The sequence below is a fragment of the Vipera berus genome (genome assembly GCF_964194415.1).
Source record: "Vipera berus genome assembly, chromosome: 1".
Lineage (NCBI taxonomy): Eukaryota > Metazoa > Chordata > Lepidosauria > Squamata > Viperidae > Vipera > Vipera berus.
Genome location: NC_138202.1, coordinates 286,618,251 through 286,646,125, shown reverse-complemented (window position 1 = coordinate 286,646,125; position 27,875 = coordinate 286,618,251). Strand labels below are relative to the sequence as shown.

General features: G+C 38.6%; 1 protein-coding gene across 1 annotated transcript in view; it reads left to right on the top strand.

Moving 5' to 3' along the window:
* Positions 1–27,654, top strand: part of PCNX2 (pecanex 2) — a gene marked incomplete at its 5' end in the record, with an annotated part of 105,903 nt that extends 78,249 nt beyond the window's left edge. The window contains 11 exons of the mRNA XM_081313895.1: positions 3,244–3,302; positions 8,140–8,352; positions 10,235–10,488; positions 11,840–12,073; positions 13,520–13,623; positions 16,074–16,218; positions 16,843–17,073; positions 18,861–19,135; positions 21,403–21,578; positions 26,350–26,810; positions 27,474–27,654. Of these exons, the coding sequence (XP_081170021.1) occupies positions 3,244–3,302; positions 8,140–8,352; positions 10,235–10,488; positions 11,840–12,073; positions 13,520–13,623; positions 16,074–16,218; positions 16,843–17,073; positions 18,861–19,135; positions 21,403–21,578; positions 26,350–26,810; positions 27,474–27,641 (2,320 nt within the window). The 3' untranslated portion in view covers positions 27,642–27,654. The remainder of the gene's footprint in view (positions 1–3,243; positions 3,303–8,139; positions 8,353–10,234; positions 10,489–11,839; positions 12,074–13,519; positions 13,624–16,073; positions 16,219–16,842; positions 17,074–18,860; positions 19,136–21,402; positions 21,579–26,349; positions 26,811–27,473) is intronic.
* Positions 27,655–27,875: the final 221 nt, after the last annotated feature.

Genomic DNA, 27,875 nt, shown 5'->3' with positions numbered 1-27,875 from the left:
ATGTTACATAATATTCTTCCTGATAAATCTGTTTTTAAAATATCCTTGCAATGTTTTAATGGTGATGCTTCAGTTTTATCATATACAGGTGCAACTTATTGTTTATAACCTATGTATGAGGATTTCAGTTTATCTGCTGGGAAAAAAATGTGAATTCCAAAATCTTAACTAAAAACTACTTGTTTCACTAAACCGGTATTCTATTCATCATCCCTCCTTGTATAAGCAAATATTTTTTCTTATCTTTAATAAGTTTATTTTTTGAAATGGTGATATTAATATTTTCTTTAGATGCAAAGAGGCAAACAAGTGATCAGTCATTAATAGCTATTAAGCCAGGGGTATCAAACTCGCAATGTCATGTGACGTGTCACAACGTATCACAACTTTTTTTCCATTGGCAGCAATGGGGTGGGCGCGGTTTTGGCATGCCACATCCGGCCCATGGGCCAGCAGTTTGCCACCCCTATATTAGGCAGTGAAATGCTACGGCTACCATTATCTAGAGCAGACATGTCAAACTCGCGATGTCACGTGACGTCGCACAACATATCAGAGCATTTTCGCCATTGCCGCCATTGGGGTGGGTGTGGTTTCCCGATGACGCATCCAGCCCACCAGCTGGCAGTTTGACACCCCTGATCTAGAGTGAAAAAATCTGAACCACTAGATGGCACAGAGAACTACAAAAACTTTATAAACATATTGTTACCATCTAATGGGCATATAGATGTTTACAGCTCAAATATGGTAACCCTATTTTCTACCACCATCCTATGACTGTATTTTGGGATTACCTTTTTCTTCACAAGAAAGTGGAAGTGAGATACTTTATTACAAAACCCCTGTTCTCCAGTCTCTGAATTGTTTCATTAAATTGATTTGGACTGGAGGTAGCAAGTTAATTGTTATGGTTCGATAGATGAAACCCATCAAAAGAACTTCAAGGCAATAATTCTTCCTTAAAGAACATTTTATTCAGGAAACAAAGTATCAGCACTACATAGCTGAACCCAAACACTAAATTCCCTTCCCCCCCCCATACAAAGTAACAAAGTGCAATTCCCACCCCCAGTAAGCTGTCATAAATCACATTCTCCAATTAGCCTAAAACACAGGCTTTCTCCCTCGCTCCTCAGCCAGCCAAAACATTATCAGCTTGTTCTTGGGTTCCCACAAAGCAGTGTTATTGTTATGGCTAACTGAGCTCAAGCTTTCATCCCCCCACCCCTTCTGCACCTGATTTCTAAATACCAGAAAAAGCATGTTAAAAGCAAAGAGAAAATGGCTGCAATTTTCATCAGCTGACAGAGCGGGAACATCCAATGTTTACAGCATTGACATTAATACTTGTGGGAGGTTCCCTTAGTGGAACCAAGACATTCCAAATTCTATTCTTATCATACATCTGCTTGTTTGATTATTCCAATTTATACAGCTGCTCATCTCATATGTATTCTTCTGTGACTTACAAACATATCAAACTGACAATACAACCATTAAGAACAACACAAAAGCATATAAAACCCGTCATAAAATTCATAGCCGAGGTAACCACATTTGACAGTAACACTCAAAACAACTAGTTGGCCAGCATTGCCACATTCCCTGGTCCCCGTGCCTGAGGGCAAAACCATGTTTTCAGGATCTTTTGAAAGGCCAGCAGGATCGGGAGGAATTTAATTTCTGTGAGAACATTTCTAAGAGAACATTATAAATGTTCAATCATGTGGATATTTTATGCATTCTTAATATTTTTGAACTGAACCTGGCTTTTTAGTGGGTGAGCTTTTTCTGAAAAATGCACAATGGTTCAAATTTTCTGCCTAGTGATTAGTTTTCTTTCCTCCATCTCTGTGGCTTGATCTTTTCTGACTAGCCATGCAGATAAAGTGAAGATACTGAATGATCCCACATATCCTAGTGCAGGGGTTTGCAACCTTGACAACTCTAAGATTTATGGACTTCAGCTCCCAGAATTCCTCAGCCATGAAGTCCACAAGTCTTAAAGTTGTCAGGGTTGCAGACCCCTGTCCTAGTGTATGTATATGATTTATATCTATGGTGATACCAATCTGAGCTAGCAGGGCAATTAAGAGAAAACATAAGGTCTTAAAATGAATAAGCAAAAGGATAAATAATGAGTAAGTAAGAGGAAAATGCAGGTAGTCCTCGACTTCCCATCACAACTGAGCCCATAATTTCTGTTGCTAAGCAAAACAGTTAAGTTTTGCCTCATTTTATGACCTTACTTGCCACAGTTGTTAAATGAATCACTGCAGTTAAGTTAGTAACATAGTTCTTAAGTGAATCTGGCTACCCCATTGATTTTGCTTGTCAGAAGGTCGCAAAAGGGGATCACATAACTCCAGAAAAATGAAACCATCATAAATACATGCCAGTTACCAAGCTTCCAAAATTTGATCACGTGACCACGGTGATGGTGCAATGGTCATAAGTGTGAAAAATGGTTGTAAGTCACTTTTTCCAGTGCCGTTGTAACACTGAATGATCACTAAACGAATGTTTGTGAGTTGACGATTACCTGTGAGAGCTGAAAACTACTTTTTCGCTTCCCAAGCTTTGTTCCATCCAGAAGTCCTGAATTTAATCCCTATAATCCATGTGCAGAAAGGCACTGTTTTGATTAAACTGTTTATTGTTTCTTACGCAAATTGAGGATACTTCTTTATTGTTTCTGGGAACTTGAGGGTACATTTAGACTATAGATAAGGTAAAGTAAGGTAAAGGTTCCCCCGCACATGCCTCCTAGTCGTTTCCAACTCTAGGGGCCGGTGCTCATCTCCGTTTCAAAGCCAAAGAGCCAGCGCTTGTCCAAGGACGTCTCCGTGGTCATGTGGCCGGCATGACTAGATGCCAAAGGCGCACGGAACGCTGTTACCTTCCCACCGTAGTGGTCCCTATTTTTCTACTTGCATTTTTACGTGCTTTCGAACTGCTAGGTTGGCAGAAGCTGTGACGAGTAACAGGCGCTCACTCTGTTACACGGCACTGGGGATTCGACCCGCCAAACTGCCGACCTTCTGATCGACAAGCTCAGCGTCCTAACCCACTGAGCCACCACGTCCCTAGACTATAGAAAGGAGAGCTAAATTCTGGAGGAGCCAGTTTAAAATATATAAAATTTATAAATATGCACAGAATACATAAAGAGTAAAAGGGAAAACTTCCCTGTCCCCTGGCAGACGTAATCTATAAGTATCTTATCTTTTGTTTTTCCAGCACAAAAAGAGCGGACCATTCCAACACAAGATTGGTACTCCAGATTGAAAAGGATGCAGGTAGGAAACAGAAAATATTTTTATTTCTGTTTGTGAAGATTTGTTTATTCAACATAATTGAACATATGGAATTGGATTCGTAGACAGATCAGCAGAAGATGTTCCAGGAAAGCTGTTCTGCAAACTGTTGCAGAAGAGCTACTAAAAGATTCCAACCGTACCAGCTGAGCTCATGTTTTGGAGAGCCTGGTGCTTCTTTGCTCCTGGGGATGTTATAAAAGACTTGCATGGAAGATTACACACACATTGCATTAGCAGAAGTACCTAGTTCTTTTCACACAAAGCATCTGTGTTCTGTTTTTGGAAAGGAAGCTGAATCCAATTCATTTACAGTTTGTACTCATGCTACTTTTTTTTTCCTCGGGGAAAAGGTGAGGTATAAATCATAAATACTGAGTAAATGGCAAAGTTTGAAGCATAAAGAAAATGTAGCTCCATGGGATTACGACTGATATAAAAATAATATGAGTACAAATAAAATATAATGGAATATATAGCTTTTTACATACTTATATTTAAATAAAAAGACATAGTATACTAGTGTTTTATATATACAGTATACATATATCAATATAATGAAATGAAAACAGGTTTTTATAGATTTTGAAATATTGTGGTTTTGCAGAGAAAAATATTTTGATTTAGAAGATGTGTAAAAGAGTTTTGGTGTACTATGAAGCCCTCATTCCTAACCTGAAAAGCTATGTAGCACTGATAGACTGACGTAGTACAGATACCAAAATATATATTTTAAGCAATGGCCAATATCTAAAAATACCTGCCACACTTCACAATTTTTCTGCTATTTATAAATTAATTTCATTTAATTCTGAGATCTTGCAGACCCCATTGTCAAATGGTGGGGGGAGACATGTGGACCTATAGACAATATATTTTCCACATTTTTCCTTAGGTTAGGAGTGATACTCAAAAGGTTTCCTCAATAATATCATGGTCTGCGTTTCGCAGAAGGCTGGGGATCAACTGATTTCAAGCATTTGGGATAAATATATACAGAATCAATGTTTGAGATGTAATAACGTCAGAGCAGCTGTCACCCAATAGGCCCATTTTTGTTTTGAAAAGAAGGGAACAATGTTAAACAAAAGTATCCTCTCCCCCCCCCACCCCCAAAGATGCTTACACTATGCAGGAAGAGCTTTTAATGACAAAACATAATAAAAAATTATGAAGAACCCTGTCCTCTTTTAAATACTATTTTAATACTAGTAGAAATTCAGGATGTTTGCTTTTTTGCTTCAGGTTTTATTATTCATTATCTTAATTTGGGGGTGAGTTTTGAGAATCTTATAAAGATGATTTTTGCCATAAACTTATTTCTTCATTTCTTTCATCATTTTGCCTTCTCCAATCTGAGATCTTCCAGAGATGGTAAGACTACAACTCCCAGACCAGGGAACAGCCAGTGTGGTGCAGATGTTAAGGTGCTGGAATAGGACTGGACAAACTCAGCTTCAGGGCCAAACTCAGTCATCAGTGCTTGCTGGGTAGCACTAGGCAGGCTCAACTATCAGTTCAATGACTTCACAGAGTTGAGGTTGCAAAGCAAAGTAGGGGAAGAAAATACTATATAAACTACTTTGAACTCCTGGGTGAAAGACAGGATATAAACCTGATCAACAAGTAAATACATCTCCTGTTGGACAAATTGGCTAAGAATTCTGAAAATTGTGCAGCTGGAGGATGCCACCTCCAAGAGGATACCACCTTACCATCTGGAGGAAAATTTGTTCACCTCCTTGCGACTCTCGTAAATAGTGCAAAACAAAACATATACTGAAACACACATCACATACTGATGTGACCCAGTTTCTATGAAGTTATGCTAATCTGTGGTAGATTTTCCTTCCCTCCCCCGTCATTCAAAGTAAATGCCTTGTAGACGCCCATTTCTTCTCTCACCTTCTCTCAGGCAGTAGAAAGTGTGTTCTTGTGTTTTCTGTTGAAAAGTGCTTGGATTGTTTTATATATGGTTACAATGTATGGTTTGTTTTGAAATTTGATTTCTTGTTTGTGTTGAATCCCACTGCTCAGAGTTGGTTGATTGGAGTAGCCAATAAGCCCTATAAAACAAACAAACAAATTGTGTTTGCTGAAACAGCACTCTGAGAGCCTACATTAAGGGCAGTTGAATATATTGTATATATACTATACTGATACTGAGTGCTTTTTTTGTAAAAGAAAAAGGTGCCGGAACTCACACATGTCATACAACCCGCCTTGCCTACCCTACAAGGTTCCATCCAAAAAAGGTGCCGGAACTCCGTTCTGAGCGTTCTATGAGAAAAAAAGCCCTGCTGATACTACATTACAGGCAGTCGTGCAGATATAACTGATATTAATACATTTTGATTCAATTTCTCCAAATGGACAAAAATGCCACATTTTTAAACGTCTTTATTTCCATGATCCCAAGGTCTGTGGATAGCTGAACCAAGTTTATTAGTCAAGAAGTTTCAAACTTATGGGCGTTGTCAATTGACTAGGGGATACCATTTTAGCACATGGGATGGTTTGGTTTTATTTCATTCATTACATTTAAGTTCTGGTTTTGAGTGCTGCTGACACTCTGACTACTTGTGAATGCTTAACCTTGCAAATTCTCCAAATCCAAAAGGGCAGATCAGTGTGAGGACATAGGATGGACTTAACCTTGGATGTGAGAATTCAGAGTTGAAAACTTTATGTTCAGCCAGAAAACAACCTGTGTAAAATGGTGTAAGCCAAGATTTATACTAAAGAATAAAATTATCTGGCAGCTAGTTCTATCCATCTCCTTTGTATCTAGTACCTATATACCTTTAATATTTTTCTGCTCTAACTCTCTTGCCCCATTTAATTAATAAGAAAACCAAGTGGCATGTTGACCATTTGTATGTCCCATTTGTTTGGATAGTGGCATATTCTGAAGCAATCAAAGTTTGATTACACGAAAACAAGCAGGTGAAAAACACCAGAAAAACAGACTTAGAGATGAGACCAGTAACTTTATAAAAATTCACCTGAAATTATACCAACAGCAAATAATTTTACCAAATGTTCTTAGCTTTTTCTACATTATTACACTTCGTGTTACCATTTAACAATACTTGCTTTTTACCTTTTCCTTTCCATTTCAGCTGGTATTTTTTTTCCTTTTAATTTCAAGTGTAAGCATTGTTCTGTGATTTTCATTTGTCCCAATGAAATTGTTACATAGTCCCCATTTGAATTACAAAATGTGGCTGTTTTTCTCAGGTTTTAATTAGCTTATTAATGCAGGGATGCCCTTGACTGCTTATCTGGAAGGAAAGAAACTAAAAATCTTAATCCATTGTCTCATAACAGAGGCATTTGTTGTCCATTTGCTTAAGCCACAGTGTAGTTGCAAGAGCTGTACTATGTATTTATTAACTTTTCACAGAATTAAATCATGGTCAAGTATTCTTGATCATCAGGCTTAAATGAGGCAATTAGAGGCAGAAACTGGAAGTTACAGCTGCATAATGAAGCCTAATGGGTATGATTCAAGACTCCAGTTTTATCCACTCGTTTTGTTATAAGCCACGTAATTTACATCGTGAAGGGAGAAGGAACAAATAAGTACATTTGCAGGCAAGAATGAGTGGCCCATATATTTTCCAGCAAGGCAGTGCTCTACATACCCAATCCCTTATTGTGCACTCAGCAGCAGCAGCATAATAAATACATCACTTCTTGATTCAGTTAAGCCTTTGGTTTCTTAGTGGAATCACAATATTTAAGAATGGAACAAGCAGAATTAAATCACAAAAAGTACTCCTAATATTTATTAGTGACACTTGTCTTCAGCTATTTCTACAAACAGAATAAAGTGTAAAAACTACTCGATGATCCCAGCCATTTATGAGACCAGATCTGTTGGTTTCAGGAAATGCTCCACTGCCTTCAGACTTCTTCTACGCTACCATGTTTCCCCGAAAATAAGACCTACCCCCAAAATAAGCCCTAGCTTGATTTTTACACATGAGCCCAATATAAGGGTCACCCCAAAATAAGCCTTACTTAAGACCCCGTCACTCTATTGCACCCGGTTGCACGAGGTGGGCTGAGGCACATAGGTAAAAATCAAGCTAGGGCAGGGATGGGGGGATGGAGCTGCCCCATGCGGCCTACACCCACTTACCTTAGGACAGTTGCAGCGAGGCCTCCCAGGCCCCAACATCTACCTCACCTTGCCCGCCCACTTTTTCTGCAGCTGCTCACCGCCGCTCATGCGTGTTGACCTCAGTCTCCATTTTGCTGGAAGAGGCCTTCAGGAAAGGCCTCTGCAGCTGAGAAACAAGCTCGGGATTGATGTGTGCGGTGCCCCCTGGCCTCCGTTTCACTGTCAGAGGCCTTTAGGAAAGGCTTCTGCCAGCAAAATGGAGGCTACGGGTGATGCACACAAGCGGTAGTGAGCGGCCACAGAAGTGGGCCAGTGATGCAAGGCAGATGTCAGGATGTGGGAGGCCTAGCTATGGTGGTCCTAAGATAAGCAGGTAAGACATCCCCCCAAAATAAGACCTGGTACCACTTTTGGAAGCAAAAAGCGGCTCTTATTTTCTGGGAAACACAGTACTTTAGGATCTAAGAAATACCTTACAATGACAGTACAAGTAATCCCTGATACATGTGGTAAAAGGGAACAAGGTAAAATATAGTAATTTTTGACATAAGTGCTCTCAAAATTCCCATTGTAGTCTCCAAAAAGAAGCTGGCTATCAAGCAAGCAGTAAGAAAATAGGATTCTTCTCAAAAGATTAGTGGCTGGTACTTTTTCATCCCTTTTATGCTCTTTGTGTTCCTATGATTTTAGGAAATGATGATAACCTTAACTCCATCTTTTACGAGCATCTAACGAGATCTCTGCAGGAGACCCTTTGTGGAGATTTGATTCTTGGACGCTGGGGAAACTACAGTTCCGGGGACTGCTTTATTTTGGCATCTGATTACTTAAATGCTTTTGTTCACTTGATAGAAATTGGAAATGGTCTTGTCACATTCCAGCTCAGGGGGCTAGAATTTCGAGGTAAGCCCTCTCCTTAGCTTAAAGAGCAGCGGTCAAGAAAAAGCAGAAAATTCATTCATTGCATGCTCTTTGTAGATCTGAAATTTAGCATGAAATGGTCTATATGGGTAGCTGCTAAATCATTTCAGATTATTTGAGTTTGTGTAATAAATACTGCCAGAAAGTGACAGCTGGAGCCATTCTTTCCAGGGCCAAAATAGTTTTCTTGTCTCATGTTAGACCTGGTTTACTGCAAAACAGGGGATTTATATCTAATTCTAGTGGGATTAAACATAATAGTGACCTGGTGACCCATTAGATATATTTAATAGGAAATAAATGTGCACTCCTGACTTTACTACTTTAGAAATGAAACTCACTAAATTCAATAGTGAGGAACAATGTATAAATCTTCAGCCTTCACCATTAATAGTTCTTGTTACCTGGTTCTATAGATTGCACTTTGCTTTTTTTTCTTTTCTCGTAGTGAAATCTATACTGGATAATCTGGGATTATCTTTGTTACATGTGATTGTACCTTCAGGGTTATTAGAGCTTGGCTTTTCTTATCTCTGTAAAAATAGACATAAAATGACACACTTACGCAATAATAGAGTCTAAATATTTACGATGATTAATATGTTATCTAGCAAAAATAAAAAAATGTAATTGACCTTCCATGATATGTGAGCTGAATAGTAGACAGTTACATTCGCATAGCTCAAAGTTATGCATATTTTGATTTTTATTATTACTCAAAAATGAAATATAGTTATCTTTGTAGATGTGGTCAGGGAGAAGAAACTCTACTAAAAATATGCCTTAAAGTATATAAGGAATTCAAATAGCAATTAAAAAATGAGGAGGCTTCTAATGGTATTATTAATCAATAAACAAGAACAAATAAGAAAAAAAGGATACAGGATATACTGTAATCATAAAATATATTATCACTTCAGTATGCAGAGCACATATCCACATCCCCTTTTTGGTCAATGTATATTTTTATTTTTTCTTTCAATATATTTTTTGGATTGAGTTTATATTGCCTATGTCTGTCTTGTTTTTTTTTCTTTTTTCTCTTTCTCTCTTTTTCTTTATGTTTGTGATATTTATTTTAAGTCGTGAGGTGATGTTGTCTCCTTCTAATTATTAGGAACTTTGATGTTCAAATGCTATATCAATGCTGTACAGTATAACTATTACACAAATATTTCCTGCTGCTTGTAAGGGTTTAAGATAGCAGATTGAGGTTTAGTCAGCACTAGTAATCCGATTTGTTATTCAAGCCAATATGTGTGCTTTTATAAATGTATTATAAGAGATATATCATAGGACCGACTGTTTTGGATTTGGGGTTAATGAAATTCAATTATAGGATTGTTCATCTATCCACCCACTTTCTCAGATCACTTAGTTCCAAGCTGGATTTTATCAGAACTAACAAATAAAAACTTCCAGTGCAAAGCTTTCTTAAATTGTTATGGCCTGGCTGTTGAAAAGGCATAGCCAGGATATAAAACCAGAAAGGGTACTCTGAGTTTATGATTATGACATCTAGAAACCTAAGACTTGGCATGCACATCTGAACTGTATATCCATCTTTCTACATTTAAGGCAAAATATTTGGAAGTTATTGTTACTTTTATTTAATTTTAGGCCAGGGCATAGAATCTGACATGATTTACTTAGGAAGGTGAAATAAACAGTCTGTTCCATAGCAGTTTCTGTTCAGCACAGAGTAATCAGCCCATTTTATTTATTGTCATACCTCTCCCTTTGGTTGGCTTAATTGCTATGTATTAACTATTTAAAGGAGGACCAGCAGTTTTCTAGGAAGAGCTTATTTGCATTGATCTCTGCAGTTACTGTCACTGTGATTATCCTGTGTTTCGTTTCCAAGGGACTTACTGCCAGCAGAGAGAAGTGGAGGCTATAACCGAAGGAGATGAAGACAATGAAAATTGCTGCTGTTGTAAATCAGGCCACTTCCCTCACTTGCTCTCATGCAATGCAGCTTTCAACCTTCGATGGCTGACCTGGGAAATAACACGGACTCAGTACATTCTGGAAGGGTACAATATTATTGACAACAGCGCAGCCACCATGCTCCAAGTGTTTGACCTGCGAAGGATACTCATTAGATATTACATAAAGGTACAGTCATTTTCAGGAAAGTGGTCTGTTATTGATTTATTATTTTCATTTTATGTGGAATGGCTGCCCACTCGCAAAGCAACTCTGACTGGCTATTGAGATTTTTTAAAAAACAAGTACAGCCATTCATTTAGTGACCGTTCAAAGTTACAGTGGCCTTGAAAAGCATGATTTGTGAACGTTTTTCACACAACTGTTGCAGCTTCTCCATGGTCATGTGATCAAAATTCGGACCCTTGGCAACTCTGGAAAGTATTTATGACAGTTACAGTGTCCCAGCGTCATGTGATCAGCTTCTATGACTGACAGACAAAGTCAGTGGGGAAGCCAGATTCACTTAACAACAGTGTTACTAACTTAACAACTGCAGTGATTCGCTTAACAATTGTGGCAAGAAAAGTAATAAAATGGGGCAAAACTCACTTAATGACTGTCTTGCATAGAAGCAGAAATTTTGGACTCAGTTGTAGTCATAAGCCAAAGACTACATATACAATGCAAAAGCCACAATGAAAGAAATAAAATGTATGGTATACTATATATACTGTGTTAGGAGTAGAACACAACATTCATATATTTACATTTACATCAGATTTATATCTCAACCTGCATATTTTAAACATTCTTCTTTTTTACTTTCCATCTGCTTGACAACCAGATTTGAGTGAGGGGCTGTTTATCAACTTTAAAAGAATTCTGCTCTCTTCTTAGTAAAATGGGTCAGTTCCTGTAGCCTTTCTGCATATATTTGAAATAATTTACTGCATGGCTACTGGAGATTATTTAAACCCTGCTTTCATATTTGCTTGTCAATTTATTCCTTTTTCAAGAGGGAGAGAGAGCGAGCTCACAAAACTGCTTTGTGAGCTTTGTGGTTCCCCCTCCCCCCATTTCTGTTGTGTCAGCATAAATCTCCTTAAAAGGCTTAGCATGCTTTATCTCTTTCTAAAGGCTAAAACTCTGCCTTTTGCACTGAAGAAGTCCCTTTCTCCAAATTTAAATGCAAATTTAAATATAAAACTGGAAGGATGATATTCATAAATCTTAAGCAGGTATAATGACACTTGTATCGTTAATCCCCTCCAGTGTCTTAATGTTGTCTTTCTTGCAGTTTTCTTTTTTATTATTTTGCACCGTTGAATCATCCATCCTGTTCCCCTGAACCATAAGCATGTATTTCTGCAAAGACCCAGGAGTATAAAAAGCAGAGGAAAGTATAGAGTAGTGGTACAATGTGATACAAGGTTTGCTTTATTCTCCTTGGAGGCATTTCTCTAGTGTCTGAAATAATTGAACCTCTCCTAGTTCAATGTGTTACTAAAGCAAACCACATTTCTGTTTTCATGTACAGAGCATTATATATTTTACTGCAAGCTCCCCCAAAATCCTATCCTGGCTAAGAGATGAATCATTCCAGAAGACACTGCAGCCATTCTCCAAATGGCATTATATTGAGCGTGACCTTGCCATGTTCAGCATTAACATTGATGATGATTATGTCCCTTGCCTTCAAGGAATCACCAGAGCAAGTTTCTGTAGTGTTTACTTAGATTGGATTCAGTTTTGCGCTGGGAAAAGAGTAGAGGTGAGTATTTCTCAAGTTTATATAACCTCTTGTAGGTAGTTGCAGTGGTTGTTATCAACAAATTTACAATATAGAGTTCTTTTCTTTTTTTAAACGAAGTTTATCACATTCAGTCCTAAACCACTACCATAAATTTACTATATGCTAAATATTTCCCACCAAATCAATCAGCCTTCCCCAACCTGGTGCTTCCAAAGTGTTATTAAATGACATTTCCCATCCTCCCCAGCCAGCACAATCAAAAAGAGAGAGTGGATGAGGGTTATGGACTCTGTAGGTCAACACATCTGGAGAACTCCCAAGTTGGAAAAGCTTGTGAGAGTGTGTGACTCTTAAAAGCTCCTTGAAAACTAAGACAAAAAGAGAACAAATGGGGGGAAATGGGAAAACGTATGGCATGGAGAAATTATTTTGTGTTCAAAGTTGGCAACCTGGTGTCCTCCAGATGTTTCTGACATACTTCTAGCAGTGCCTTGTGATTGATAGTGCTGATGAAGGTTGAATTTCCAAGCATTTGGAGGACAGCTGTTTCACACCTCATTGTTATATATTTGACTTGACAGTTTTTCAACCTGTCCTTCAAAATGGTTTTGACTAAGGAAAGAAAATAATGTGTCTGCAACAGGATTGGGCAAAAAGAAGCAAAGAAGGGGTTGGTAGTCAAACCTGTGTAGTCTTTTTAAAATATATATATATTTAGAATAAATAAAATGCCAAGTACCCGTACATTGCCTTACTTACACTACTAATTCCTTAACATAGGAAACTTAACATAGGATCTTTGTCTCAGAAATTACAATGGGACAATTACTAGGGAAGTTTATGTCTGTCGAGAGCCACAGCAAAGACCTTGAAAGAAATGGTTACAGAATCAAAGCAGGTGTTACCTCCAGGAAATAGAATGCATGAGAAAGAGACCGGACTCAATCCATCTTCATTTACTAGGGCAAGGGTCCCCAACCTGTGCGAAAACAGGATGCCATGCCTTGGGGTGCAGAAACGGGCTTCCACCGTGCCTCAGGGCACAAAAATGGGTGCTACTGCTCCGCGGGGTACAGTAATGGGGCACTGCGCCACGCAAGAATGGGGCAGGGCTAGTGAGTATCATGTGGGTGCTAGCCCCTCCCCATTCACATCACGCATGTGCTCGCAGCCCCGTGCACCTGCGCACGCATGTAAAATGCTTCCCCCTCCCTTTCCTTCCAGTCTGCCAACTGAGAAAGGTTGGTGACCTCTGTACTAGGGTATAGGAAGAAGGGAAAGAAAATATAGATTTTCAGGATTGTTATTACAGCCTATCTCAGTGAAGTGGCATTCCAGGCAAACTTGTGGAAACTGTTTCCTGGCCTATCTTACCCTGAAGGGCTCACAACCATACAGCAATGGACTGATGCAATATAGTGAGCTTTTGGTGTGGCACTAAATACAGTATTACGTGTTTTGCAGCCTGTAGAGTGTGATGAAGATTCTCCTTTAGTAACCCTTTCCTTTGCATTGTGCATTCTTGGTAGAAGAGCACTGGGAACAGCATCACACAATATGGCCATCAGGTAATTTTGTTGTGTGACAATGCTTAAAACAGTAATAGCTTGCTAATGGATGGGGAAAGTATTCACTCATCCAAATGATTTGTTTTTCCATTTATTGTAAAGGAAGAACTGCAAGAAGAAAAATTATTTTTGAAATCAGTAACTTGGTAGCTTTTTCAGATGAATACGTACATCTTGAATAATTCTGTATTTGTAGCACGGGAATACATAAAAGAATGAATTCTTGAATTTCTTGAATTTACCCTTACCTTTTAATATGGGTATAAGAACCTTTTTGAATGAAAACCAAGTCTCTAGACAAATTGATGCAACTGAAAATATGTGAATATAATCAAGACTCTTGTGGTATTAAAATAATTCTGGTGACAACTAACAATTGTATTAATGCACAATTTCTGTGGATTATACTCCCCGTGTATATCTATGAAATATATGCTACCTATACCAATTAGAGCTATCGTAGCATACAAAGATATTATATAAACCAACATTTTTTTTGAGTCCCACATCTCTAATAGTTAGCTGGATGCTTCTGAAAATATTGCATAGATGTTCACAAAATGTTTTTTATTTAAACAATCATAATATTAAATCATTACAAATATACAATTCAGATACTGAAGTAGGCAATTAATCATGCTAATGCCCAGACAATCAAAGTCTCCCTGTCCTCTTAAACACCTATTCTAATAACCATTTATAAATAGTGATTATAACCTTATTATTTTGTACAGAACCTGCCTATTCTTCTAATGCTAGAAGAAGCCTTGAAAAAATACCTCATTCTTTTTAGTGAAACTTACTGCCTACCAAGTATATGCAAAATTGCTGCCTTTTCCCTATAGTGCTGTTCACATTGGACCATCACTCACTTGCTTTGTTTTGAGAGGAAGTGGTTCATAATGTGTTTGTTTTTCATGGAAAACCATAGTTATACTGTATATATCAGTCTCATTTACATTATTTGGAAATTAAATAGGCAAAGTGTTGATATTACACATCAATTTTTACTAAGTAAGATATCTATACTGTTGACAGTCATTAGGAAACCATTACCATTACAGGGCAAAATGCATGTTTAGGGAGGAATACTAAGTTGTATGCTACATCAGAAGTGAAGTTTACATTATATACATGAGCTAGTAATTTGCATTCATTTACACATGAATTATGGTCTAATCAATTTAGGAAAAGTGTTTAAAGGCAAGACATGCTGGCAATATTCTTATGGAATGTATGCAAATAATGTTTGATTTACCTGTCACTGTAAATGTCAGTAGATGGCAAACATTTATCTTTTAAATTATGCCATGTTTTCAACAATTAATAGGACATCGACATTAAGTTCTGTTGAACTTCTTCAGTGCAAATTTGAGGGCGTAGCTTTATGTCTTCAAAAGAAGGATTTGTTATAGAAATCATATTTGTAGCTATCTGTCCTTAGTCAGTTTGGTCTAGTGGTTAAGGCACCAGGTTAGAAAGCAACAGACCATGAGTTCAAGTCCTGCCTTACCTATGAAAGGCACGTGGGTGACCTTGAGCCAGTTACTTTCGTTCAGTTCACCTCACAAGATTGTTGTTGTGAAAATAGAAGGAAGGTGTGTGGGAGATGTTCACCCCCTTGATTTATTTGTAAAAACAAAAAAAGGCCAGGAAATAAATAAATAAATGCCCCAACAGGTAATCTGATAGTTATTCTGAATATTCTGACTTTTAATATACTATTATCTATAGTGGGTGTGCAGGCTTCCAGGCTTTAATTAAATCTCAAGAGAAGAGGTTCTTCCATTTACCACTAATGCAGCATCCCATCTTTGAAACATGTTGGATAATTTCTCCTATTTCGTTATCAAGTTTTAAGAAATCATCTGGGATGAAAAATTCAAAAAGCCCATTTATCTTCATTTGAGAAGGAGCCCTTCAAAACGGAGGAAAAATCATAATTATTTTTTTTTAAAAAAATCTTCTATTACTCCTTTTTGTAGCCATTTCAACCACAGTATTTCCAGAAGCTCACAATCTAATGCAAACACTAAGTCTTCAGTTGCAACTACGTTAAACCATTTACAGCAGGTCACAAAAAACAAAACAAAACAACATTCTCACAGAGTTTGAGTAAATAGGAAGATTGCAAAGAAAAAAAGAAATTTTGGGTACCGAATCTTGTAAATTGGATATTTGTACTTGGCGCTCATTTATCAGTAAGTGTATTAAAGCAGTGCCTCCCAATTGCCTTTGATCCTCTTTCCGAGTCTTGGTTTAATGGGTAAGCTACTAATTGCTCATTTGATTCCACAAAAAAGTCCATCTGTTCTTGTTCTGCAATATTTTGGAAACATCCATTTTCTTTCTCAGGCTCAGAGAGTTCCGTCACAACTATGAAAGAGATCTTATTTTCAACAGCTGTAATGGAAACTGAATCTGTGAGTAATTAATATGATTGTTTACAGCTTAGACTCCTTCCTCCATGGCCTCCATGCCTTGTTCAAAGGAGATTTTCGAATTACATCAAGAGATGAATGGGTATTTGCAGATATGGACCTCCTGCACCAAGTTGTTGCTCCTGCAATTAGAATGTCATTGAAACTACATCAAGTGAGTTTTCCCCTTTTCTCCAGCAAATACTTCTTGTACGTTACACAAACTTTATTATACTGATCATGTGGTAGGCGTAACAAGGACAACCAGAATGCTTACACGTTGGCCAGTTAAATTCAAATGAAACAGTATATGTGCGGCTGTGAATTTCTTCTAAGAAATGCACTTATATAACTCAGACCATTAATTATTGGAAGGGTAGATCTTAGGATGTATTTTAGTCACTTCATCGTTTTACGTATAGTAAAACTCGCCCCTCATTTATTCAACCATTGAAAAGACATACCAACTTTGTGTGGTAAAGGAAAAAAAATGCATTCTTAAAGCCAGATAATTTCAGACATTTCAATGAATTTCTCATCTTTCTCTTTGGAGGTGTCTGGTATCACCAACCAGCACAAGCTGGAGGGACCCAAAATAATTCAAACCAGCTGAAATGCTAATAATGGGATTATTCTGGTGGAGCAAGCCAAAACTGCTACACACCTTCATTGTGGCTTTTTGCTACACCTCTGCACAAATGCAGTGTGGCTTGCAATTTTACTGAAGTTTCTAAACCTAAAACCTTTCATCTCTTCAGAAATATTTCTGATCATAACCATGCCTTTCCTTTAATACCAGGACCAATTCACTTGTCCAGATGAATATGAAGATCCTACTATTCTTTATGATGCAATTCAGTCCTTTGAAGAGAAAGTTGTGATTTGTCATGAAGGGGATCCTGCTTGGCGCAGTGCCATCCTCTCAAACAAAGAAGAGCTCCTTACTTTTAGGCATGTGGTGGAAGAAGGAACGGATGAATATAAAGTTATTATGCTCCACAAAAGCTACTTAAGCTTCAAAGTAATCAAGGTAGCATCACCTCTGCCTCGTTTTCATTGTCTGATGGTTGAGATTCAGAGCTGCTGTATTTAGTATTTTATTCCCATTCTAACTAGGCAAGTCTCTTGACAGAGTGGCCTAGCAAAGGTTAGAACTGGGATCTAAAGGCCATTTAACTGCGGGGGTGGCAAAGTGATGGGAACAGCAATTTCCAAGACCAGAATCAATATTTGGATAAACAGGCATGTAGGAACCCCGTGGGCTGACTCTGGTCGTTGTTTTTGCTTTCTTATTTTTAAAAGCATTTTATCAACAAAGGGTGGGCAATTTGGTAGGATCATAGCTTTATTATTTTTTTATTTCAAAGAAACTAGTTTGACTGGCTATTGAAATTAGCCTTCCATCCCTATTAGATCAGTAAATTCTAACCTAATTAGGGGCACTGCTTCCCAAAAGAAAATATACATGGGAACCATTGCCCTAAAAATACCCAACGAATCCCACAGAGTGAACTAAAACATACAGTGATTTATAGTTGTCATGTTTATATATTTCTCACTTAATGTTTCTCATAGAGCAATACAGGTGGTCCTCGACTTTACAAGCACAATTGAGCTCCAAATTTCCACTACTTAAGTAGACAGTTGTTAAGTGAGTTTTGCCCCATTTTTATGACCTCTCCTGCCACAGTTGTTAAGCGAATCTCTGCAGTTGTTAAGTTACTATCACTGTTGTTAATTGAATCTGGCTTCCCAATGGACTTTGCTTGTCAGAAGGTCATAAAAAAGTGACCATATGACTCTGGGACTCTGCAACCGTCACAAATACATGCCAGTTGCCAAGCGTCCAAATTTTGATCCCCTGAGCATTGTTGCTGCAACGGTCCTAAGTTGAAAAATGGCCATAAGTAAGTCATAAGTCATTTTCTTCAGTGCTGTTGTAACTTTGAATGGTCACTGACTAAATGGTTATAAGTCAAGGACTACCTGTAGTCTAGGAGTGAAAGTGTATGTATGAATATAAAGCAGCAGTGTTCAGTTCATTGTTGAACATGGCTTGATGGAATGTCTACAGTTGAGGGTGAAGGTTCGTTCTCCGAGCTTGTGGGTTGGCTTCCAAACATTAGGTTACCAGGCTAGGTAACAAAGATGTTACCTAGCCTGGTAACGAAACATTTGGAAACCAATCCACAAGCTCGGAGAATGAACTTTCGCCCTCATTCTACACCTGAGCTACAGATATTCGCCATTATTGCAAATGTCTACAGTTCTCAGGTGCACAAGAAACTAAACCTATGCTCATTTTAGCCTTAGTGCTAGATTACAGTATTGATAGATTCTATGTTCCTTTGGCTCCTCCTTTTTTCAAGACTGACCAGGAGTCAAAGAGATGATGAAAAAATAAACTTTTACTTCCAACAAAGCTAAAGCATTCATACAGCTGAGCTGTTACCATGCCATAAATTTTTGCGTTGTTATGTATCCATCGAAGAGTACATTCTTCTCCCACTCCAGCCTGGCCTACGTAACATTGCTCCTCTTTTTAACATTGAAAGAAAAGTCTGTATCTTCAAAAAATCATCTCCTGCGCTTAATATAAATCTAAATGCTCTATTTCTCATAGCAGATTATGACCCTCCCTCCTCCCGATTTTTCAGAGGAAGAGTGGGAGAAACTATAGCAGGCCCAGCACTTGCAAATGGCCCTGTGGCCTTGAAGTAAGCAACTCTGCAGTGCAAACAGCAGGTGGATTGCAACCCCCATTCATTTTCTCTCCAAAATGTTTCCACATGGTTTTGTACTTTTGTTTATTTCTAGGTTAACAAGGAATGTGTCCGAGGGCTGTGGGCAGGACAGCAACAGGAACTGATTTTTTTACGCAATCGTAACCCAGAACGAGGCAGCATCCAAAACAATAAACAGGTGTTGAGGAACCTGATTAATTCTTCATGCGACCAGCCTCTAGGATACCCCATGTATGTTTCTCCTTTGACCACATCCTATATAGGCACTCACAGACAGCTGAAAAATCTCTGGGGTGGACCAATAAGTCTCAACAGCATTAAAAGATGGTTCAGAAACAAGTGGCTTAGGTAAGCAGCGGGGGGAGAGGGGGGGCTCATTACCAGAGATCTTCCATTGCATCTCAGTTGATATTTTAAAGGACATCTTAGGGCTCTCAAAATGCAAGATAGACTTTTTTTAATGAGAACTTTAAGAGATACATGCTGCCTTCTGTCTCCACTGCCTAAAATAGAGTTTATATTAATTCATTTACTTATTTTATTTACTTGATTTCTATAGCCGCCCATCTCAGCAAATTACTCTGGGTGGCTATAGAAATCAAATACTACTAAGTGGAGTTACTTACTATCCACTTAAATTAGAACAGCAACCAAAGCACTGATTTGCCTCCCCTTTCCCTCCTTATGTAGTTGTAAGAGTTATGTGCACATTCTCTTTTGCCCCTCACAGCTGTTTTCCAGGAGCCCTTCCTTTCAGAAGTTAAACCACAATAGAGATTCATCCATTCCTATTGTATTCTCATTCCATCTGGATTGAACTGAGCATCCTACATATTCATGGTCCCTTCATTATATTTAGGCAGTTGCTAATTGAAAGAAATTCACTGTAATAATACGTGTGTGTGTGTGTGTATTTCTGTCAGATATATATGCTATATACAATTTTGTCAGATACACACACACACACGCACGTATGTATGTATGTACGTATATGGAACTCACCTGTATATAGCAGGAACTCCTTTCAGATTTTCTGAATTTTTGTATAACATTTCCTCTGAACATTAACAGCAAGTAAGAAAAGGAATCTGCGGTACAATATGCTAGTGGCAAAGATTTGTAAAACTTGACAGAAAGGAGGCAAGTACATTATTGTAGAACAGTATGTACCTCCAGAGGAATGTTGTTTTTTTTCATCCTCTATGGCTCCATCTTTCTCCAAATACCAGCTATTCTGCACCTTCCAATAATGTTGCGGTATTTTATAATTTAAATGGACTGAGACTGAATGCCACGATGCAGAATCATCTGTTACCACTCTGTTGACACTGAACCAAATTCGCCTTTGACAAATAAAAAGTAATACATTTGATCAAATGACCTAAATTGCAGAATTTGTAGAATCTATTCTACTGCAGTGAATTTCTCAATTTACTATGGAACTGGGTCATAGGGTTAATAATGACATATGAAATAGCCAGGCAAATTTGTCACTTGAGATTTTTTTTCAGCATTTGATTTTTCAGAATTAAAATATCTGGATGAGTTGAAGAGTTTTGCAACTGTTCAGAAACAGAAATAAAAGAGATCCTAAATGACTCATGTTCTACAAACTAAGAACCAAAATGGACCTCCCAACTTTTCCTGCGACTATTTTCAGTGTGGATAATAACTTAAAAGAGAGGAGGGATACACTTCAGGGGGGGGAAATGCAGGCCTTAAACATCTTTATTCCCTAAGGTAGCATTCTAGTTGTATTCTGGACATGGCAGCGTATCTTTTTAAAAAAATAAATAGATTGTCCTGTTTATGGGACTTCTACATCACACATATTAATAGTGCAGATCATAGCATGGGATCTAGCATGGTTTAGTGGTTGGAGCAGAGACTGGAGACCTGTGATCCATCAAATATTGCTGAAAAACAACTACCTTAACCCTAACATTTGCCACCGATGATGATGACTGGAGCTGTTTGTGACTGACAATTGTAATTCAGCAATATTTGGAGCTCCCACACACCATTAAAATGTGAGGCTAAGGTCAAGCTCAAATTTCCACTCAGCCATGCAGCTTATTGGTTTTCATCCACTTACGTATTTTAATCTGAACTAGCTCTGAAAATAAAATGAGGAAGAGAATGACTAAATAGTGAGCTGCTTAGAAGTAGGATCAAAGAAAAATGTAGGGGGAAAACGCTGTCAGGAGGTATGTCCCAAGTGCAAATTCCATTACCACTGCATTTCAACACTGTTTTTTTACAGTATATGAAATATTTTCAGTGGAATATTTCATGTGCAACTTGCACAGCTCATTGCTATTATTGGCCAAAATATTATATGTTTCATATGAGCCCAGTATGAAAGCTGACAGAGAGATGTCGATGAACATCTGCCTTTCCCATAATTTGCCAAAGAAACGTAAAACAATTCTGAGAGTAAAACTTCCTATTATATTTTTCAAAGAACGGTCTTTCTGGCCCAGCGCTGTGTTCCCACTGTGGAAAACAAAGACATTGGAAGCAAAGGGAAATTACCTTCCTGCTTATGTTCCCCAGAATCTGCCCCTGAAAACTCCAGTGTATTCTGGTGCCCCTGACTATCTCTTTTCTAACAGAATGCGGAAGGACTGTAACCCAAACCACAGTAGAGGAAGCTGTGAGGAAGGTGCCAGCAGGAATGGATCTTCCAGCAGTAATCCAGCTAATAATTCAAGCCAGAGCAGCAGCTCCCAGCATACAAGGAACAGCACACCCCAACTGCACCCTTCCTTTCAAGTCGCTCAGTTCTCAGGTACTAATTCTCAGTTGCATTTATTCCCTGGCAGAAGGGTATTATAGGTTGACCAATAATGAAAAAGTACAGATGGCGTATAATCCAAGTGAAACACAAGGCGTTGCAAAAATAAAACTATAACACGGAATGTGACACTAGAATCCTGGCTTAGTCCAAAAGATATTCCAGTGCCTAGTCAATATCAAGCTGTTCCCCTGAACCCCTTGGCTTATCTGCAATGAGAGCAAATTTATCATGATGTTATACTGCAAATGACACCAATTGCATCACTTGTATCATTTTTGTGATAGTATTGTGACATAAGGGACATCAACTTGCCTTCTACTGGAGGCCTATGCCTCTCTCTCACTGGCCCAGGAGCAGAGATAGGTCCGTAGCAAAAGAGAGTTTTTGATATCCCATGAACCAGATTCATGAAGGAATCTTGCACTTCAACTGCTTTTGATGCCACCTCAGCTTCTTTTGAAATTAATGGGTTTAAAAAAGCTTATAACCCTGTCCTGGAACTGGGGCCGTAAATGTTGCGGTTACCTGCTGTGGTATGAGTATGCCTACTGACCTTAGAATTAACGCACAGAAATATTCTGACACTATCTACCCATACATAGTAATACTAAGCTTACAATGAATATTGCTGCTAAACTGCTCCAATTATTTAACAGTATTGTATGCCTATTTGCTTTCACGGGCTACTCCATAGGTAATTGGAAAAACAAGCTTAACTATAACACAACAAATATGGATAAGGAAGTTTACTTTGTGTGGGCGGCCATACAAATCTTTGAAATGAATCAAATAATTTAATAATTAATTTTATTTGGCTTTATCTTTTCATCTACAACTCTTAACAGTCAAAGTTCTCTAAGTAAATGTAGGGATGGAGTGGGTTTTAAGCTTCAAAAATGTATTTATAAAAGGATATAAAAGATTCTTTTGTTTCCTAAGTATTTGCAGAAATTGAGTTATTTATGTGGAAATATGGGTGGTCTACTATAACACACTTTAACCACTGAATTAAAGACATGTATGGGATATTTTTGGACAGTGGTCAGATTAACTGTTTAAAATGAGAGCAGATGTTTAATTACTTTTGACTGTGAATGTCAGCATACCAGAATTCTCATCATACAGTGCTTCCTAGCTACAGTATATTTTTACTTTTTATTTAACAATATTAGCATTAAAGTAATCATCAAAGAATGAAATTTAAGGAACCGAAAAAAATGAACTTTTCTATGAGTCTGCTACTAAAACTTTCCTACTCCACTTTTAACTGCAATAACATTTAAGGGTTTACATTCAAAAGAATATCACAAGATTAATAATTTTACAACTTTAAAATAGAAGGTAGTGGGGTACAACATAGATTAACTACAAAAATGATTTAGTATATGCTTAATTGTTCCAAGAAAAAAAAATGGAATATTTAATTGTTGCTTCCAATATAAAACTAGTCCCCATATAAGTTTTAATTATTATTTCACGTGTATTTAATATATATAGTAAGCCAAGCAGATTTTAATAGAAAATGCACATTGATCACTGTATGTTCGCATATATGTATGTATTGATTATACATTGTTTTCATGCCATTTAAGAATGGGTTACACTGTATTGCCAGTTCTCTTTATTTTTATTCCCACACCAACAACTCGATGAGATAGCTTGAGCTAAAAAGAGACAGTAGCTCAAAGTCATCTAGGGATTTCCACGGTTAAGTCAAGACTTGCTGAGAATCTTTGCCTTTCATAGAAGTCTAAAATTCATATCTAGCTTTACTGATTCTGAATTGTACCTGCTTGCAGGAACCAACTGCAGATTCTCCACTATGGCACATTTTTTGGCACTAATCCTGTCAGGAGCCACAAAGTGAAATGAGGGTTTACAAAATGCCCTTGGTTGACATCAATAAGTATGAATAAGTGAAGTATTCCTACATTGCTACATCTGTTATTACATCTATTACTACTACTGCTATTACTACTACTATTACTACTATTAGGAGCATGATGGCACATGTGGTTAGAACACTGGCTTGACAAGCAGCAAGCCTATATTCAAGACCTGAGTACGCCATGGGGTGGAATGAACTCCTGTCCTTCGCTCCAGCTCCTCCTGGGGACATGAAAGGAGCCCCCCAACTGGGAATCCCCCAAGCAATAGTGATGTCACTGGCTAATCCTTTCAACCCAGAAGCACCTCGGGATGAACTGTTACTACTACTACTACTACTACTACTACTACTACTACTACTACTTCTCAGTAATGTAGATTGATTTAGGCAATTGTTGAAAGGTGTCTTTGCATTATTATATAATAACCTGGGCTGAAATATTTTTAAAAATCCCATTTATATCCCGCCCTTCTCCGAAGACTCAGGGCGGCTTACAATCTAAGCACAAATCAATGTGCTTAGCAATAGCCTTCATTCTATGTATATGCCTGCTTATTAGGGCTTTCGCACCCCCCCAAGCGGCATTATTACAAGGTCAGCTTATTGCCCCCAACAATCTGGGTCCTCATTTTACCTACCTCGGAAGGATGGAAGGCTGAGTCAACCTTGAGCCTGGTGGGATGCGAACCTGCACTAATGAGCTAAATCATGGTAGCATTTCTACAAAGGCTATGGATAGGGAAGAATGGAAGAGTAGGAAGAATGGAAGAGACAGCAAGGAACTCTATGCAACATAAAGCAATTTTGTGAAACATATTAGACTTGTCCAACTATGAACACACTAGATTTATTTATCACCTATTTACAGGTGAAACTCGAAAAATTAGAATATCGTGCAAAAGTTCATTTATTTCAGTAATGCAACTTAAAAGGGGAAACTAATATATGAGAGACTCATTACATGCAAAGCAAGATAGTTCAAGCCATGATTTGTCATAATTGTGATGATTATGGCGTACAGCTCATAAAAACCCCAAATCCACAATCTCAGAAAATTAGAATATTACATGCAATCAATAAAACAAGGAGTGTACATGGAACAATATCGGACCTCTGAAAAGTATAAGCATGCATATGTACTCAGTACTTGGTTTGGGCCCCTTTTGCAGCAATTACTGTCTCAATGTGGCATGGCATGGAAGCTATCAGCCTGTGGCACTGCTGAGGTATTATGGAAGACCAGGATGCTTCAATAGCGGCCTTCAGCTCTTCTGCATTGTCTCTCATCTTTCTCTTGGCAATGCCCCATAGATTCTCTATGGGGTTCAGGTCAGGCAAGTTTGCTGGCTAATCAAGCACAGTAATCCCACGGTTATTGAACCAGGTTTTGGTGCTTTTGGCAGTGTGGGCAGGTGCCAAGTCCTGCTGGAAAATGAAGTCAGCATCACCATAAAGCTCATCTGCGGAAGGAAGCATGAAGTGCTCCAAAATCTCCTGATAGACGGCTGCATTGACCCTGGACTTAATGAAGCACAGTGGACCAACACCATCAGATGACATGGCTCCCCAAATCAACACAGACTGTGGAAACTTCACACTGGACTTCAAGCATCTTGCAGTGTGTGCCTCTCCATTCTTCCTCCAGACTCTGGGTCCTTGGTTTCCAAATGAGATGCAAAAGTTGCTCTCATCAGAAAAGAGGACTTTGGACCACTGAGCAACAGACCAGGTCTGTTTTTCTTTAGCCCAGGTAGGACGCTTCTGACGTTGTTCAGGAGCGGCTTGACAAGAGGAATACAACATTTGAAGCCCATGTCCAGGTTCCATCTGTGTGTGGTGGCTCTTGATGCACTGACTCCAGCTTCAGTCCATTCCTTGTGAAAGTCCCCAACGCTTTTGAATGGCCTTTTCTTGACAATCCTCTCCAGGCTGCGGTCATCCCTGCTGCTCGTGCACCTTTTTCTTCCACACTTTTCCCTTCCACATAACTTTCTATTAATGTGCTTTGATACAGCACTTTGGGAACATCCAACTTCTTTTGCAATTACCTTTTGAGGCTTTCCCTCCTTATGGAGGGTGTCAATGATAGTTTTCTGCACAACTGTCAGGTCAGCAGTCTTCCGCATGATTGTGATTCCTACTGAACCAGACTGAGAGACCATTTAAAGTCTCAGGAACCCTTTGCAGGTGTTATGGCTTAATTAGCTGATTAGAGTGGGACACTTTGAGCCTAGAATATTGCACCTTTTCACAATATTCTAATTTTCTGAGATTGTGGATTTGGGGTTTTCATGAGCTGTAAGCCATAATCATCACAATTATGACAAATCACGGCTTGAACTATCTTGCTTTGCATGTAATGAGTATCTCATATATTATTTTCCCCTTTTAAGTTGCATTACTGAAATAAATGAACTTTTGCACGATATTCTAATTTTTCGAGTTTCACCTGTATGCCTTAAAGCCTTGAACCATGGTGGCGCAGTGGTTAGAATGTAGTATTGCAGGCTAACTCTGCCCACTGTCAGGAGTTCAATCCTGACCGGCTCAAGGTTAACTTAGCCTTTTATCCTTCTGAGGTCAGTAAAATGAGGACCCAGATTGCTGGGGACAATGGGCTGACACTTTAAACCACTCAGAGAGTAATGTAAAGCACTAGGATAGCGGTATATAATTCTAAATGCTATTGCTATTAAATCTTTCAGATTTTCTGGTTAAGCATGTTTATTAAACTGATGTCCTTGGGAAAAAAATGGGAGTAGTGCTTTGCACTGGGCATTAATTGAATAGTGGGGAGATGATTTGAAGGGTTTAATTATGGATAGAGTTTCTCCAAATGATTTTTTTCTTTCTTTTTTCTTTTTCTTTTTAAAGGCAGGAGAAAATTCAGGAGCCAGTCTGTTCAGACGCATGCTACTTTGAGTCAAAGGCCCCCTCGCTCAAGTCATTCTGGTCCAATCTTAGAGAGTCATCCACCCTTCATCCAGACTTCCACTTCGGCTCATGAAATTGCCCCAAGACTTTCTGACAGCCAGCTCTCCTTCCACAATTCTGCCACCTCTGTGTTCTCCCCAACCGCTGCCATCCCTATCTTGGGCCAACTAACAGTGCAGGAGCGAGCTGGGGCTGTGCTCACGTCTAGTCTGGCCTCATCCACTAGTTCTACTCTCAGCCTCTTGTTTGGTAAAAGAAGTTTCTCAAGTGCACTGGTCATTTCTGGGCTCTCTGCAGCTGAAGGAGGAAACACAACAGATACCCAATCATCCAGTAGTGTTAATATTGCAATTGGGCCCTCCGCTAGAGCAGCAAACCGTAACAAGCAGGAGGCCATACGGGTAAGATATAGCCAAAAAGGTGAACTTTCTGCCTTATTCTGTCCTGGAGAAAGCCCGTCTATATAGTTGTTAAGATCTGTAACCAACTGGATGGCAATTAATCAATTATAGTGCCTTGTTCTGCCAAAGGGATTGGCTATTTATGGCTCCTGAACCACGTGTAACTACAAATGCTTGTTTCTATGGCATATATAGTTATATTAAAATTATCATATGAAAGGGTCCAAGGAGAAAGGTGGGCTAGGCAGCCACTGATTAAATTCGTGTTTAGGTTATTTGAGTCAGCATTGACAATATTGCCACTTTCTCACGCTCCACAAAAGCGGTATCAGCTATAGCTACTTCACAAGCACCCCTGTTGCTACTAAACCTTAGATCGGCTTTGTTGATTACTCCATATCTGGCACTGAATAACATTTAGTAAATTCCTGAACTGTTTTTTGCAAGTGCCCGGGTTGGTTTTCTGGCTTTACCACAATTCCTTCCGTTATATTAGATGTGGTAGATTATGATGGAACCTGAGATATCAAGGTGAAAATATCTGGTGACCATGTACAAAGTTGAACATGGCCTCCAAATACTGACTCTTTTTGGCAATGCTTCTTTGAATGGTGCTGTTAGAACATTAATGATACTGTCTCTTATTTTTTTTTCCAAAAACAGTTGTCTGATGATTATGAAGCAACTGATGGTACTCAATCCAGACAGTGGAGGGACCTAGGAACCACTCACGCTCTCCTGATAAGCCATATGGTGGAATGCAGAAGGGCCAGCCAAGAAGATATGGAACTAGAAGACTCTGCTTCTCAACACAGCCTTTCCGAAGAGTAATATAGAGCAGGGGTCTCCCAACCTTGGCAACTTTACGACGTGTGGACTTCGACTCCCAGAATTCTTCAGCCAGCACGGCTGGCTGAGGAATTCTGGGAGTCGAAGTCCACACGTCGTAAAGTTGCCAAGGCTGGAGACCCCTGATAAGAGAGGATACTCGGGGAAGGGATAATGCCTTATAAAGCTGATTTTTTAAAAAAAATAAAATTGGGTTAGTTTGTCAGAGGAATGAAT